The sequence below is a fragment of the Erithacus rubecula genome, assembly GCF_903797595.1.
Source record: "Erithacus rubecula genome assembly, chromosome: 13".
NCBI lineage: Eukaryota > Metazoa > Chordata > Aves > Passeriformes > Muscicapidae > Erithacus > Erithacus rubecula.
In genome coordinates, this window is record NC_136665.1 from 13340990 (window position 1) to 13357133 (window position 16144).

Genomic DNA, 16144 nt, shown 5'->3' on the forward strand with positions numbered 1-16144 from the left:
AGTGGGGTTGTTTACCAGCAGAGGCTATAGAGGAAGCTGTTCTTGGTCCTCTTCTATTTGTGTAACTCCAACACTTGTTAGTTTGGGGTAATCATTGTTCTCACCTGCACTTACTTGGGGTTTGTGCAATTACTGATATTTAGTATTCATTAAAAAATTACAGCAATATATCTGGTTTTGTTTCACACTTTTTGCAGAGTACTAACGCTTTGGAAATAAAAGTCATGAAATTTAACTGAAGACAGGGAGAAGTGTGACCTTAACTGATAGACCTGAATATCAGAGGCTCATAAAAATGCATTGCTATGGAGACAGACTTTTATCTTACAAATTACTTTAGGAGTAAAGGAATAACTCTAAACATTGAAATCCTTTTCAAAATTCTCTATGGATTTTGAGATAAATATGTTTAGCACATTTAACAGAGCGGGAGATGAGCCTTCAACGTGCAAAGAAATGAAGAGATGCTGGCAGAAAGCACAAAGTTTAACATCTGAACAGACTGGCCATACTGTTTACCCTTGGATTTGGTATTAAAATGCATTGCATCAACTCTGTTCCCTGCTTACTGTCCCAGCAGGGAAGTCATGCTATTAATCAAGATGCTGGTTAAACAATATTGTTCAGCAGAATTCCTTTATCTCAGGTTCATAACACTGGGTTTACATACAATGTGTATGCATTACATCATGTGAAAGCTGTATGAATCAACACTAATGTGATTCTGTTGTTGGTTTTAATTTTTGCAGATGCAGATTTACTTCTACAATCCTGATGACTTTGACAGTTTTGGAACAGCAGTTCTAGAAAACAGGGTGGTAGGAGCCATGGCGGTGTTTTTTCAAGTAAGTTAAAACAAAGGCTATATCCATAAACCAAAGTGTTCACCAAGTACTACTGAATTCATTGAATTGTTTCAAGCTTAATGGATGCATCTGTTTTCTTGTTCCCACCTGTCTAAGTGAAAGATATTTCATATTGTCTATGTGTGATTTAAAATGTAAATAAGTATATTTAAAAACATAATGAAAAATTTTGCCTGGATTGTTCTGATTTTATAGCTACTCTACAGATGCGGATTGGAGAACACATTTATCATGGAACTTCCTTTGCTGCTGAAGCACTTTGCTGCAGTCCCTGGAATACTAACAAACCAAACTGACTGGTTTTGTTTAGGGAAAACTTAAAATTCAAATGTAGCTTGAGAGAAAATTAATCAATACGTTTCATCAATCTTATCTGTAGCAGCTTCTTCTAAATTGTCATATAGCAAGTTCTTGAACAGACTAGGTTTCCAAATGAAAGAATTTATGTATCCACTTGTTTGAAATGCACCCTGAGAGATGCAGATCTGGGGTTGCTGGGTGAGCTCATTTGTGGTTCCACAGGCTCCAAATCTGCAGCGTGGGGCAGGGACCACCGCTGGTGATGAGAGTGTCACCTGTGGCAGTGGCATTCAGCACTGTGAGCTCCTTGTCACCTCACATCAGAAGCAGGGTCTCACCTTTCTGACTCGAGACTGAACTGAAGAGAGGGAGCTGGAGCCTCTCCACACCACCAGGCTGTCACAGGCAGAGAAGTAGCTAATGAAGATTTGAAATGTCTTGAGGTCTTACTTTTCAGAAGAGAGGAAAAGAGGGAGGGAAGAGCAAGGGAACATGCTGATCCTTTGTGAGGTTTCACACTAGTTTTTACTAAGGAAGAAAGTGATCTTGCTGTTATCTTTGTGAAGGCAGATAAAAAGGAATATGCAAGTACTCATATGTAAATACCTCCGTTTTTCTTATGATGTTAGAGTGACAAGTCTGACTCTGCTGCTCAAATTAAGTAAGGTTGTCTTTTTGCATGTCACTGATTTTGATCAAATGCTTTGATAAGGAGAAAAGGACAGATCCTTGTATTGCATAAATTGCTGTAACTCTGCTGACATCAGTACAGTGGAAGGAGGCATGTTAAATTCATCACTGTTGGATTCTGAGCACTTCTGTGGTGTTTCATATTAGGGCAGAGTTGGTGGAGCTGTGATAATTTACAAGTGGCATGGCATGATGATGATTCCCCAGACTTCTTAATCTCAGCGTACTACAGGAAGCTTTGAGCAGGTTGAATTTGGCATACAAGACAGAAGTTTAGAGCAAAGGCTGGTTTGTACCACAATGAAGCATTGAGGGTTTGGAGGAACATGGGTTTGTGCATGGTGTGCACTGTGGGCTGTGGCATCATCTCTCTGGAATTTAACTGCTAAATTACACATCAGCTGTGTGAAGCCCCATGTCACATCACTTCCTAGTCCATATGTGACATGTATTCCCTAAATCCCCGTTTTTAACAGGATCTTAAAACTGTGGTGGGACTATGTTTGGTATTCCCCACCTGCAAAGCCAAGTGCTGCACTTACTGTGAGTCTCTCTTTGCACAATTCCAAGGGAGCCATTAAAATAACTTACAATAGTGTGTTATGATGTTGAAAAACCCATTTTTGATTGTCAGAGACCTCAAGCTTTTCAAGACCTCAACTGAGAGTTGTAGTCCCCTCAGGGAAACAGAAATCTATGCTTTTCATCATTTCCAGCCCTGCCAGCCACAGGAGTTGAGGCTGTCAAGTCTGGATGATGGTGCAGCTGGGCTCTGCTCTGGGAGCTGTCAAATCTGAGGCCATTACTGATGAACACTCTCTGATCTTTTCTAGAGAGTGAGGTCGAGGTAATTCTTTGGCAAAGTGACCCAGGAATGACCTATTTTGGGGTTGCAAGGAAATGGTTGGGGGGTTTTGGCATATTTTCCTTTTCCTTTTGGGTTGAAATGAGAAATCAGTGCTGTGTTAAACTTGTGAGTGTATCAGGTTTTCCTTCTGGGCAGCTTTGCTCCAAGGCAAAGAACAATTGAGGAAGATTTGTAAAGCCCAGAGTCCCCAGTCTGGAGGGGAATGTGCTGAATTCTGGCACCTGTAAATAAACTTTAGGGACACCAGTGTGACAGCTGCTATTTTGGCCATTGTGAGGATTTTCCAGAACTAGTCCTATAGGGCTTGAATTATTGTCCATAGGGTTAACAAAGAGTTATTAATGGATGATGATAATCCTTTGCAGATCCCTACTGTGTTTGACCAAGGTGCTGTTTTAGCCCCCTCAGCTGTGTATTATGTGCTGGGCTTGTTGATCTATGACTTGGGAAAACCTTTTTCTTGAGAAATACTTGGTGTTCTCTGAGCCTTGCTCCCCAGGACTCAATGCAGATAAACTTGCCATAACTAGAATTTCATGCAGCTAATTTAAAGCTGTCTTTAAAACTGATTCCTAGTGACTTTTGAGTGAAATGTCCCTGAGATGTCCATGGTCACATTTTGATTGGCAGCTTTGGCTGTTCAGGTGCTACAGCTTTCTGTTTTCCAGAGCTTTGGTCCCATCTTGAACTCATTTACCTAGAACAGAGTTTTTAAAAATTGTAGCAAAAGAGGTCATGCTGTTTTTTACAAATGCATTAGAAAACTGTATCCTGCATGCTTTTCTGTGTAAATATTTTAACATAAATTATTGGATGTGTATGCCATTAAGACTTTGATTTTTGCTAATGTGGTAATGCTGTGTTGGAATGAATGTGCACAACACCGGCTGAGTTTTAGTCTGCCAGGTATTTTTTGTTTGACTGATGTTCATAAATGTTCTTTTGAAAATCACATTCTCCAGTGAGAGCATTATACTGAACTATATAATTATTGGTGAAACATTAAATAATTAAGTACACTCTTTCTTCCTTTTTAAATAATTTAACTTGGACTATACAAGAATTTTCCTTATTGAATTCATTATTTCAGGGGCAATTTCCAGGTAAAGTACATTGGTTCTGAACTTAGATAATTGAAGCACTTGGAATTTTGTTGTAATTAAAGCTGTGCTTTTCTCATTACTTTCATTTTAAGCTCTGTTGATAAATGCTATTTCTGTTTGTGTGCTGCAGGTTAGTTGATCTGACATAAAAAAGTTACTAAACTAAGAAACAGTTCTTGCAAATGCAAACTGCTGTAAGTGCTCATCTCAGTACCTCATTGGGGATAGACACTGAGAGGGTCTCACACAAAATAGCCCCATGAGGGCTCTATAGCAGGTACTGTCAATGTGCAAATGAGATGAGCTGTTCTGGAATCTCTAGCTGAATTTTCTTTGCTGTTAAGGAGACCTCACTAGTTATTTTAGCAAAAAGCAAAATCCCTTGGACACAAAGAAGAGAGTGCCATGACAAATGAGACCTTGCCTTCTGACAGTTTTTCAGGAGCACTTTATGGCCATTCCTTTCAGAGTTGCAGTGATTTGGTGTTCTCAGAGTGAAGCTGGTACTGGTGGGAGATGTTCAGCTGGACAATCCAACACCTCCTGCTGGCAGCACCCTCTTGGCTGGCAGGAAAGGCTTCTGGCTTTGCAGGAAGAGTAGTGCTGGATCCAGCTGAGGACCCTGCTTTGTGGGAATCCTAAATGAGCCTCTGGCTGCACACTGGGACCCACCAGCTCAGGTAACAGGTCCCAGTCCAACCGGGCACCTCAGGCTTGATTTAAATGGTCCTGACTTGAATGCAAATGGTGCAAATGTTTAATTCCAGCCCATGTAAGATTCAACTTGTAGTTAATGATGTTCTGGCTCTGGGCCTTGGTTAATTGTCAGGCTGAGCTAGCTTTGAAGCAAACCAGGAGTGGAAGGCAAGGCCCGGGTCTCTCATGGTTCCTGAGTCATCTGTTCATCATACATGTAATACATATTTATAAGTCACATTTAAAATGAGTAGTTACTTGGATTAAATGCATTCAGACATATTGCACAGCTCTGTTTTAACCATCTAACAATATAATTCATTGCATACTTCACTACTTGCTTTATTAAAGCCAAACTTGAAAGTGTTCAAAACAAACATATTGCTTTTGCATTTGAAATATTCATCTTTTAGTCCTGCAGTAGATTCATTATGGCAGAGAATCCTTCATTCCTTGATTACTGCTGTGAAAAGGCACAATACTGATTCCCTGAGCACTCATCAAATATTCGATAGCTCAGAAATTCAGGAGGAGGTGATGGAATTCTTGTTCCTACCGGGAGGGCATATAAATCTATTTTATATTTGCAGAGAAAACCGTCAGTGATTAGTTACTGTGTCTCAGGTACTCAAACAAATCATCTCTAAAGAAATTAAGTAAAAATGAATTTTAAAATAACTTTTAGCAATGCTTTCATCATTAAAATTAGCTCCATAATGATGAGTGATGTTGATACCTCGATCACTCAAGAGCTTCAGCAGTGCAGAGCTGGATTTTTAAAGGTAATTAGATACTTGGCAGTAAATGTGCAACTAGCAGTATTTTTAAAAGTACATGGGATAAAAATCAAGGGGTTTATAAGTCTTTAGCTGAGTTGCCTTCCAGTGCTGACATGCCTTTGTGAGTTTGTTGAAAAAAACTACTCTGCAGCCCTTTTAACTTTTCGATCTGTGTGTGCATTATTTGCATATAAATGTCTTTACATTTACTCGTTACTCATGTATCCAGAGATTTGTTCTTCAGAAAAGTGCACATTTGTGGCCTTGGTTTTTGTGATTTTTTTAGTAGTAGCTCTTGGTCTGCTTCATCAATATGATCAATCACTCTTCACAGGGGCCTAAATGAGCTGTACACAGAGTAAATTGGTGGAAGACCATCAAAGCTATTGAATATTTGCCAAAAATATGCTTTTAAAATGTATATTTCTCAACAACAGAATTCAGCTTTTAACTTCCCTTGGAAGCCTTTTTGTTCCTTGTTCTTTCCTTTCATTAACTGTTTCATGTGTTTGCCTCCATAGCAAAATAGATTCAGTGGGTAAGTGATTTAAATACTGTGACTGTTGAGAAAACCACATGCAGTAGAAGACAGGGTCCTATGTCCCCATCTCAATTCTTGGAAATTCCCTTATGTTTTTTGAAAGTCTGAGTAAAACTGGTTTGATTTTGACAATGAGAATGGAGAGAGAGGTGTGCACCTCTCTTGGAACATTATATCCACCTACATGAAGCATAATCAGCACTCCAGTGTTTAGGCAATATCTTAAAGGTGATTTGCAATAGTGAAAATAACACTTGGCATCATTAACATGCAGAGCATCATCCAGAGTCATTGAGAGACTTTTCATTTATTTTAATAGACTTCAGACAGATGTAAAGAACTTAAAATTGAATTACAGTTTTAATTCTTTTAATGTTTACATTAGAGCCCATGGGGTTTTATTAATAGTAGTTCATGAATAATAAAACTGTTATTATTGATTAGCAGTTTCATTTAGTATCAGTGCAGGTATACTTTTATTAGTTTCATACAATGAAGATATGTCTCCATGTAAGTGAAGACAAGCAAAACAATTTGAAATGTAGTCTTCTTTACTAAGTCCAGTTTGCAGCATTTTGAAATGTTGTAGTTGCTTGAAAACATCATTTGTTACTAATAAAAGCAGTACTAGGGCCTTTAAATGGTACAAATATGGACACAGCCAGAGGAGGTACATGTGGCCACTACAGCACTGAGTACATTTTTCTGATAAACACCTTGTACAATACATGACACAGGGTTTAGTGACATATGAAGCATCTCAGGAGCAGAAAAAGATTCTCTTCATTTTCCAGCAAATAAGTGGAGATAAAATTGTCAAAAGTGATTTTGCATCATGGAGAATTTAAATACAAAATTTTGAGAGTTTCTTAAGGTGTGTTAGATTTGAGTAGAGTTCAATGTGTCAATGGCACAGACCAGCCTCCAGAGGTGTTTTTTTTTAGCCAAACATGCAAATTTGGGTGCCATATAACAAGTGCTCATGCTGATCAAACAATTTTCCTCTGAAATTGTTCTGATTGGAGGAGGGTTTGGGTAGAAGATAAAATTTCATGGAAACTGTTTCTAAAAAAATCTGTTCTACCCTTTCCATTAAAGAAAATAAAAATATTTTTTTAAACTAAGCCCAAAATTCTGATTTTTATGTCAACTTATCTTGAAAATTTCTTAGGGAAATATGAATATTTTTTGAATGTTTTATGTAAAATAAGAAAGGAAAAGGAGAACAGATGGGGAATAACTCTGAGAATAAAATATATATCCATATATCTCCAATTTTGGTGCTTAGTAAATTTCCAGTGCTTAACAATGAGACTTTAACTTTATTCTGATCCATACCTCTGCCCAGATTAGTCATGTTTCAAACGATCTTTAGTAGTAAAACTGCTATTTACGACAGATTTTTTTTTTTTCAATTAAAGTTTCCTGTAGTCATGTTTTTCATCCTTTATTTTGGTACATAAATGGGCAGGCTGACTCTGGAGAGCACTAGGCACACAATCCCATTGAAGTCTCGAGTTTAGCAGAGAAGCTTCAGAAGGGTTTTGGTTGTGGAGGGCGATGCAGTTGTGAGAAGGGCAGAGCTGCATCCCCTTCTCACCCAGGAGGGAGGTAAGAGGGTGGGGAAGGGGCAGACTGCAGGGGTGAGCCTGGGAGCTGACTGGGAGCAATCTGGGGGGCACAGGGAACTGGGAAAGGATCTGGGAGCCCAGCAGTGTTCATCACTCAGTGCTGCTGGACTGCAGAATCAGTGATCCCTTCACATGTGCATGGGGGGTTTATACCAGACATCCTTCAGTTCTCCAAATTCCAGTGCCCTGGCAGCAGCACTGAGCACACCTTTGCTGCTGTGTCCCTGTGCAGAGCCTGGCTCCCGGGATTCCCCCATGGCACATCCCAAGCAAAGCCATCCCAAGCAGAGTTTCCCTCTCTGCGCAGGGTGCTGTGGGTTCAGCTCTCTCTCATGGCTCTCACTTGGATGGCTTGGAGAAGGAGCCCATGTGGCTCAGTCTGTGAGTGTGAAGAGCAGAGGTGTTCACACAGCAGCCTGAACATCCCGAGCCAGCCTGCTCGGAGGAACGAGGTACAAATGTGTGAGCGCAAGGGGGGCTGGGCTGGGAGGCACAGACTGACAGGGCGGCTGAAACAGATCGTTCTTGGAAGCAAACACATCGTTCCACTTCTGCTTGCCTGTGTTCTGCCAAGAGGCATTTGCAGTCTCTAGATCATGATGGCTGCAACCTGCTGTGTTGAAACTTTTCTATCCACAGGCTGACTGTGCAGTGTAGAAGGGTAATTTACCTTATGTGCACTTATCTTCTTCAGTGCCCAAGCAATCGTCTTCTTTCCCTCCTTCTCTTCACTCTGTGAACTTGTTCATGGTATTTTCCACTAAGGCAAAAAGTCTGATGACCTCCAAAATGCAATACTTTCAATTAAAGTATTTTTGTTAGATTGAGTCTTAAAGGATATGGGCTGTACTGAAAGCAGTACCATGCAGTTCTTTTTACAGTACAGAGCAAAATACCAGAACGCACGGAGAGTCTTTGGCTTTTATTTTATTTTTAATCTCAGATATATCTAGGGAAATGAATTTCCACAGCATCTAAAAAATCTAATTGAAGGTAAAAATTAGAATTAGATTCTTTTTATTACCCAAATGCACTGTCAATGCTTTTTTAACTATGAAGTCTGAGATCAGAACTCACAACTTGTGGTGTCTCTGGTTTGGATGCAGCAGCAAGGAGGGGGGATAGCAGTGGGGATGGGTTACCAAGTGTTTTGTGCTTTTTGTGATAAATCCCAGTCCTTTGGTCCAATTTATTTAATGGAAAAATCACAATTATTGATGTTAGGAACGAACTACAAACTTTCTTCTTGTTGAGAGGACTTAGACTGCAAAGTTCTGCAATGTTGCAAATACAAAAAACTGCACTTTTTATGGGGTCTGTCCTCAATGCCTTGAGCTATCAGTCATAACCATTAATGGCAGCTGGTTGTATGCATTGCATGGGAATAGATCTCAGTGCTTTTCTGGTTTAAAGATCATTTGAATGTTAGGATCACTGTCTTTCAGTTTACAACATTGTAAATGTTTTTGACCTGCAGTTTTTTTTGCTTTCTAAATTATTCTTAATTGATTAATGTATTGAGATTAATCCCAAGTGGGATGCCATTATTAACTTGCTTCATTAAATTACATAGCAACCTGTTAGCATTAATTCTCATAACTGTCCCCTTATATTTTAGTGTTTTTATTAGAATTACTTGACTCAAGAACTTGATCAGCATGCATTTGTGTATTCTTTTCTTCCTCTTCCTTTCTCTCACCCTTGATGTTCAGAAGTGGAATCAGTTTAGGAATATTTATAGTGTCTAATGCCAGCTTCCTAAACACAGTAATTTATGTCTCTGTGATTTAAAAATATCTTGTTTAAAAAATGCCAAAAACAAACCAAACCATTTTGTAGCCATGCCATAAATTTTTTAAAATTTATAGAAAATGTCTTGTGAAGTTTTCATTACTACACTCCTGAAAATGACACTTAGATGTGTAATATGTAAAAATTACAGTTATCAGCCTATAATCTCACCCTTTCTGTGGTTCAGGAAGATTGAGACTCAGGAAGTCTACTGATTATAATCATTAGACTAAAAAACAAATTAGTTCCCTAACAGTAGTAGTTTTTGCATTTTGATCTCTGTTGTGCATTGTTGACGCATCACTTGGTCACTTTGTCAAACATCAAAAAGCAAACCTGGAGCTCAGACAGTGTGGAGGGACCCCCAGCCTTCCTGCAGGCTCCATCTCTGCTTTAGGGAAGGGACAAAAGCCCCTCTGGGTGTCTCTGAGCATTGGAAAACCATCACATGTGGCTTGTTTGTGACTTTGTGATAGCAATGGTTGCTTCATCCCTGTACTCCTTACATGTTACAAATCTAGTGCATTTTGATTTGACCTTTTCTTTAGGAAAGAGAGAGAGAGATAAGCTGTAAATAAAGAATCTATTTTTTTCTATCTAAGTTTTTGGACAGTTTTGCTAAAATCAATCTTAGTTACAGAATCATAGGAGATGTAAAGATATACATTAATCTCCTTTCCTTTCTCCCAAGCAGACCAGCTGCCTCTGGAAAGTCCCTGTTTTCTCCCAATTTTTAGACATGCAGTCTGGATTCCAGAAATATAGTTGTTTATGCCTGTTTGCCCACCTAATTTTAAAATTATTTTTTTTCTTTTTAACAGTAAATGCATTCATCTAGCTGTCTGACCCGTTTGTCTCTCAGAGGATTAGTCAAATGCATTACATGTGGTTTACATTCATGGTATGTAAATTGAGAAATCTAACATTACAGCCAGGAAAGTCCAGTTATCCAGTCCACAGTTTCCTAGTTCTGCAGGATTTTGAACAGGATTTGTGTAGTCCTTAGAAAAGCTACACCTGTTTTTGCCCCTTATATCTTCCATGAAACTGCAAATTCTTCCTATGTCTCTGGTTACCAGTTATTGTTATGGCAGATTTTAAGCAAAGGTGAGCACAGGATCTATTCATAAATGATTGCCTAGTTTCACTTTGTGCAGTAAAATAGAGATTGGTTGTAAAGTCTGAATATATAAAATAGATGGGTAAAATTGGGGCTTCCTTTCCCTTTAGATCTTCTGGCCTAGATGAAAAAGTTATTAAATACAAGCTGTTCTGCCTGAAGAATTATTACTGTAGTTCTCAGCTCTAACAGTGGCACGTTTCTCCTTGTATTGGCAAGAATAAACAATACAAGCTTCAGACAGAATTTCCTGGGTAGCATACCAAATGTTGTGGAAAGCCTTCTCGGACAGCAGCTGATACATTTTTAATACAAATAAAACATAATTCTTTAGTCTCGTTCCAGTTTGATCCCTAAGGTGGAAAAAGTATACAGACTATGCATAATTGATGTGTTTGTTTGAAGTGTTTACCCAGATTCTCCATTCACAGAGTCTCTTTTTGTTAATAGGTTGCTGTGAGATGTAAGAATCACTTAGGGCTCTCTTTGTACAAATAAATGGAACGTGTCATTTTTTGTACAGTCAGTGAGGTGGTTACACAGTCATCCTGACTGTGCCTTTGTGCTGCCCACACCATTCAGACTTGGTCAAGTCACTGTTTATTTCAGGTCTGGCTGAAAAGTCAGTATTTTCCCAGATCAGAAGTGATGGGAAAGCAAGAAAGCATGCAAGGGAGAGAGGAGGGTGGTTGGGAACTTTCAGGGTCACATGGATTGGTGTCAGCACCACCCCCCTGCTACCAATTATATATGTGGCTTCTTGTGCAATTCCTAAACGTTACACATGATTCAGAGAAAGCATGCAGGAAAATGTCCCTCAGTAATTTAATTATCATCTGTCCTAAATTACTATGAATCCAGTGTTACAGGTTACTTCCAGAGGGTTGAGTTGTTGCTGGGTGTTGTCGTCTGCACTTTCTGTGCTGCAGAATGACTGTGGGAGAGATGATTATTGAGGGTGTTCTGAGCCCATGGTTTTCATTCCAGAGGTCAGAAAGAAGGCAATGAAAGTAAATCATCATCTAGTCTGGTCCCTTCTTGATGTCTTTGTACAGATGTAGACATTTGTATGTATAACTGATGGTTTAGCTGATAATGCTGATGGCAGATCACCCCCAAAATAATTCTGCAGCTGAGATGGCAGTTTGCCCAGAGCAATCCTGGTACCTGATGTTTTACCTCCTATGAATCTAAATCAGAAATCTTCAAGTTTATGGGGTGGAGTTGAGGGTGTGTAAACCTGGGAACCCTTTTACAACATAACTTTTTTTTTATAGTAGCTTTTAGATGTGTCTGCTACACCTGGGATTCACTGAAAAGCACACTAATTTGAGTAAGGTGATGAGTTCTAAAAGAGTTCAGTGGTCCTGGTTTGAGTAATTTAAACCTCCCTTTGTTTAAAGTTCAGGTGTGCTGGTATCAGAGTTTCCAGAACAAAACCAGCACAGAAGCTGGGATTTGCTCTTATGCTCTGCTGGAGATAGATGAGAGTCAAGAATGCCAATCACCATATTATTCTATGCAGAAAAGTGAAACATGTTAAATAAAGATTACTTAAATCTGTTCAGCACCTCTGAATAGTGAGTTTTGATGGAGCAGGATTTTTCCTATGAGCTTATGGTGTTTGCTCCTGCTTCACAGCTCTGAGGAGCCAAGGAAAAGCTGTCTGGCTGACACCATCAGAACAGTATTTAGCTGCTGATTGCAACTGTACCATCTCTGTGCATCAGAAATGCATTGAAATGTGGTCATTATCAAGTCTAAAGAGACCCTCTGAAAAGAGGGTATTGGTTTTGCAACATCTCTGCTTTATCAAATGAAGCCTAACTGGAGATTTGGCAAAGTGTTCTTTATGAGTAAAATAAAATGATGTACCACATTAGAAAGGAGCTTGGTTATTAGAAAGCTCAGTCTTGCTCCTGATAAAATGGATTTTTTTCACCGTAAAATTCATCTTTGCTTGCTGCAAGAATATTGCTAAAAGAGATTAACTTTGGATCTCAGTGTATTTTATAGTGTGTCTCATGTTATTTTAAGGCTGTAAATATATTAGCTGATCTGTAAGCTTCACTTAAGTTACTGCTTTCTGGTTTTTGAAGAAATAGGATCATGATTATGCAGGAACCAGGAAGATTGAATTAAATCACCCCTTTTGATATTTATTTTCCCTTGGGATCATGATATCAGATCAATATTTAAAAACAGCTTTATGGGTAAGTGTTGATTAGAAAGCAAAGCTCCATAACCTTAACAGCTAAGCTAGCAATTTTTTGGTGCATTTTATCTGTGGTTTGTGTGGCATTATCCATATGCCTGTGTAAAAAGTAAGAAAATAATTTTATTATTTTTTTATTTTCTTACTCCTTCGTCCCTTCTGCCTACCTTGCTACCTGACAAACCTACTTTATCATATCTAGATCCTATAAAAATATCTAACATTATTTGAAATGCTCTTGTGTGAAGCATGATTAGACTGCATCAATCACTTTTCAAAGGTTTTTTTTCCTCATCATTTTGTATTCTAAACTGCTAAAATCACATTCTTTTATATCCTCCTGCATTTCATGGGAGGCGTGAACAGACAGATCACCCCATCTTGGGTGAACCAGTCTTACTAAGTACTCTCCCAAAGTGCATACCAGTCAAATTAGGCTCTAGGTTAACATTTTGGAGTGCTCTCCTCTTGCCAGCTCATTGCTAGTGATATGGCAAAGCAAACTATTGCCTTCTGCTATTCCAGATATCTACAGAGATTTATTACATTTCAGCTAATAAGCTTACCTTCCTAATAGCATGCAGCCCACCCCACCTTATGGCTTGACTTGTCTCTGCTTCTAACTTCGACAGAGAATTAAAGGCCAGAAGTAAAGCTGGCTTTTAATCTTGTCTGGGTAGAGCTGTTTGGGGGTCCCTGTGTTGTGCATGGGAACATCCATCATTGTCTGAACTCACTCATTATCTAGACCAGCTCTGCACTACCCTTCAGGCAGACACCAGTCCCTCTCTATGGACAGATGGTGCTGGGACAGGAGGTGATGCCTGGGCGGGTGGCACCACCTCAGTGTGCTGCAGGGCCATATGGGCACTCAGGTTTTAGGGAAACTTGGTTTGTGCATGCAGTACAGCTGGCTACCACCACACCTGTCTAATAGAGTTGTTGAAAGACTGTATAAATTCATGCTGAGCTGTGGAGATTATCTCTGTCAGCTGTTCTTATGTCAGAGGCAATTTTTTTAAATGCTGCATTTGTGTCCTAAGTGCCCAGCCTACATCTGCCTTTTAGAAAGTGCCCTTTTCCTTCCTTCACTACTGCCTGCATTGCATCTGAGACATATAACTGAGACATAAAGTTTCTTGCCTTTAAAAATAGGAGATTTTTCAATGCCTTTGTTATCATGCCATATATATTTGCTCCCCCCCTTAAAATCTGAGTGAAAAGAGAGCTGCAAGTGCAGGTGCATCCTACCAGTGTGCTGGGGGTACAGACCAGACTCTAGGACATGAGATGCTCCAGCATGAAGCTTTTGAGCTGTGGTGCTTCTCTGCTAAGCCTCTCATCCTCCCAGCAGCTAGCAGTGCAGAGCTCCTCATGTGCTTGTTGCAGCTGGGCTGGAATTCTGACTGTGTTGGGTCTCAGGCACGTTGTGCACCATTGGCTGTGCAGCCTGGCAGTGAAGATGCCTCCAGTGCCAGCCCTCTGTGGATTGCCTTCACACAGCCTTGGCTCTTCAGCTGCCTCCACAACAATCAGGCTTTTGGCAGGGAAAAACTTGATGCAGGTTGTGGTGTCAGTTGCAGGTGGTTCTATGAGGGTGGTGACATCTAGACACCTTGCAGCCTGGCAGGTTGTAAGAAAAGAGACTTTTCTAGAGGTCAGCACCAAAACTGGGGCTGTGGCAAAGTGTGTGGCAGGAGCCTGGATGGTCCAGCTGAGCTGCCACAGCATTGGTGATCAGATCATAACCACTGCTCTTGAGCTGTGGACACCCAGGAGTTACAGTGCTGGGTGCAAGAAGAAAGGAAAAATAATAAAGAAACATAAGGAAACACCTCAAATTAATAGCCAGGTTTTCTATCAAGCAGATGAGGAGAGGAGGAGAGGAGATGGAAGAAGCTTCCTGAGAGCATTCCTGTGTGCATTCACCTGCAGGAAGCATCTCCACTCTGCTGGGTCAGGCTAGACTTGTTCAAAGAGCACCTTTTGTTCTAACCTTGTTTTAAGTTTTGTTTTACATCTTGTTCAGTTGTATTTTACTTCTTCTCTCATAACTTTCCCTGACATTTTTAGATTTTGGCAATTTTGAAGTTATGCCCTGTGTAGGAGGAGGGCTTCATGACCAGAGACAGAGCTTGAAAATGCCCTCCACAGGGTCATGCTCCACAGGAGCACTGGGAAGCTGTAAGAAGCCCATGGAGCTGAGGAATGAAGGCTAGAGAATCCTGGGGAGTTCTGTGGCTTTAAGACTAGCACCTCCTCACAGTGATTGAATAGCATTCACTTTACCACTGCTGAAATGTGGAACATCTTGAAACAAGCACACATGTCATGTTAGTTTTTGTATTTCTTTGTATTTCAAGAGGAAGAAACTGCTGCCACAAACTGAATGTTTGCCAGGCTTTTAATGCACTTGTGTTTTAAGTGCTGTTTTTCTGCACGAAATTTGCCCATTTGTTCTAAACATGAGCCATGATACTTGTTGAAATGTTTTGTAAGGAACCAAGTGAGTTGTTGGGTCACGCTAACCAAGAGAAAAATAAACATCTTGACATATGATCCTCACTGCTTTTGTGTAGTGTTACACCAGGTGAAACAGGGGTTGAGCTGTTCTTCTGTTGCTGCAGGAACCTGAGCAGTTTAGAAGCAGCTGAGGAAAAAAAAATGCAAGCTACACCTGCCACTCTTAATTCAGTGGCTTGAAGAAGATTGAGATGGACTTCCTCATTTCTATCACCTCCTTCTTGGAGTTCTACTCCTGTGGCTGCTCAGGGACAGCCTGTGACTGGCTCTTGGCCCTTGGCAGTCCTGCAGCTGGTACCCTTGGCACCCTGTCTGCTGGCAGCCAGGTTTCCCCTGGAAAAACCCACTCACCACTGTCAGCAGCCAAAGATATTTCTTTCTCCTGTCTCCATGAAGAACATCTCAGGGGGTGGAAGAGCAGAGGGATTTCCTTGGACAGGCAGGAGGTGGAGAGGAAAAGGTGGGAGAGTTGTGGAAGGATGCTCAAGGGGATATGTGGAACAGTTTGGGAAGGGAGGATGCCATGACATTTGAGGAGACAGAAACAACTCACTGGGTGGACAGAGTCAGGGAGGAGGATGTGGCAAGTGTGTGATGGAAGAGGAAGGCAAGTCAGGCATGAAAGTGGAGTCACAAGTGAGGAAACTGAGCATTAGTAGGTGCTTTCTGCCTTAGGTACTATAAGCACCAAACTGCAAGTTCATAGCATTTTGTAAAGCTGCACACACCTGCAAGAACTATATGACACTGAAAATTTGCAAAAAGATAAGTAAAGATGGAAGAACTTGATTGAAAGAAAATTGCAATTACAAGACTGTGTTGTAGTTGTCCTTTTGTGCTTGAAAGCATTAATGAAAAGCACTGGTTTAGCGTTGGGTCTTGTACTACAGAGATGCCTGGAAGCCCAAGAGCCCTCCCAGCCCGTGGCTGCTGCAGTAGAAATGGAAAATCTGGTGTAGTAAAAATTCCTGCTGCAGTTTTGAGAGGCAAATTTACACCAACCTCCTTAGAAATGAGGTAA

The 16144-nt window shown here is 40.2% G+C and overlaps 1 protein-coding gene across 2 annotated transcripts in view; it reads left to right on the forward strand.

Annotated features, from left to right (window-relative positions):
- PTPRG (protein tyrosine phosphatase receptor type G) overlaps positions 1–16144 on the forward strand; it is a 384534-nt gene that overhangs the window by 249458 nt on the left and 118932 nt on the right. For both annotated transcript variants that reach the window (XM_079316643.1, XM_079316644.1), the window contains one exon: positions 750–845. In XM_079316643.1, coding sequence (XP_079172769.1) covers positions 750–845 — 96 coding nt within the window. The remainder of the gene's footprint in view (positions 1–749; positions 846–16144) is intronic.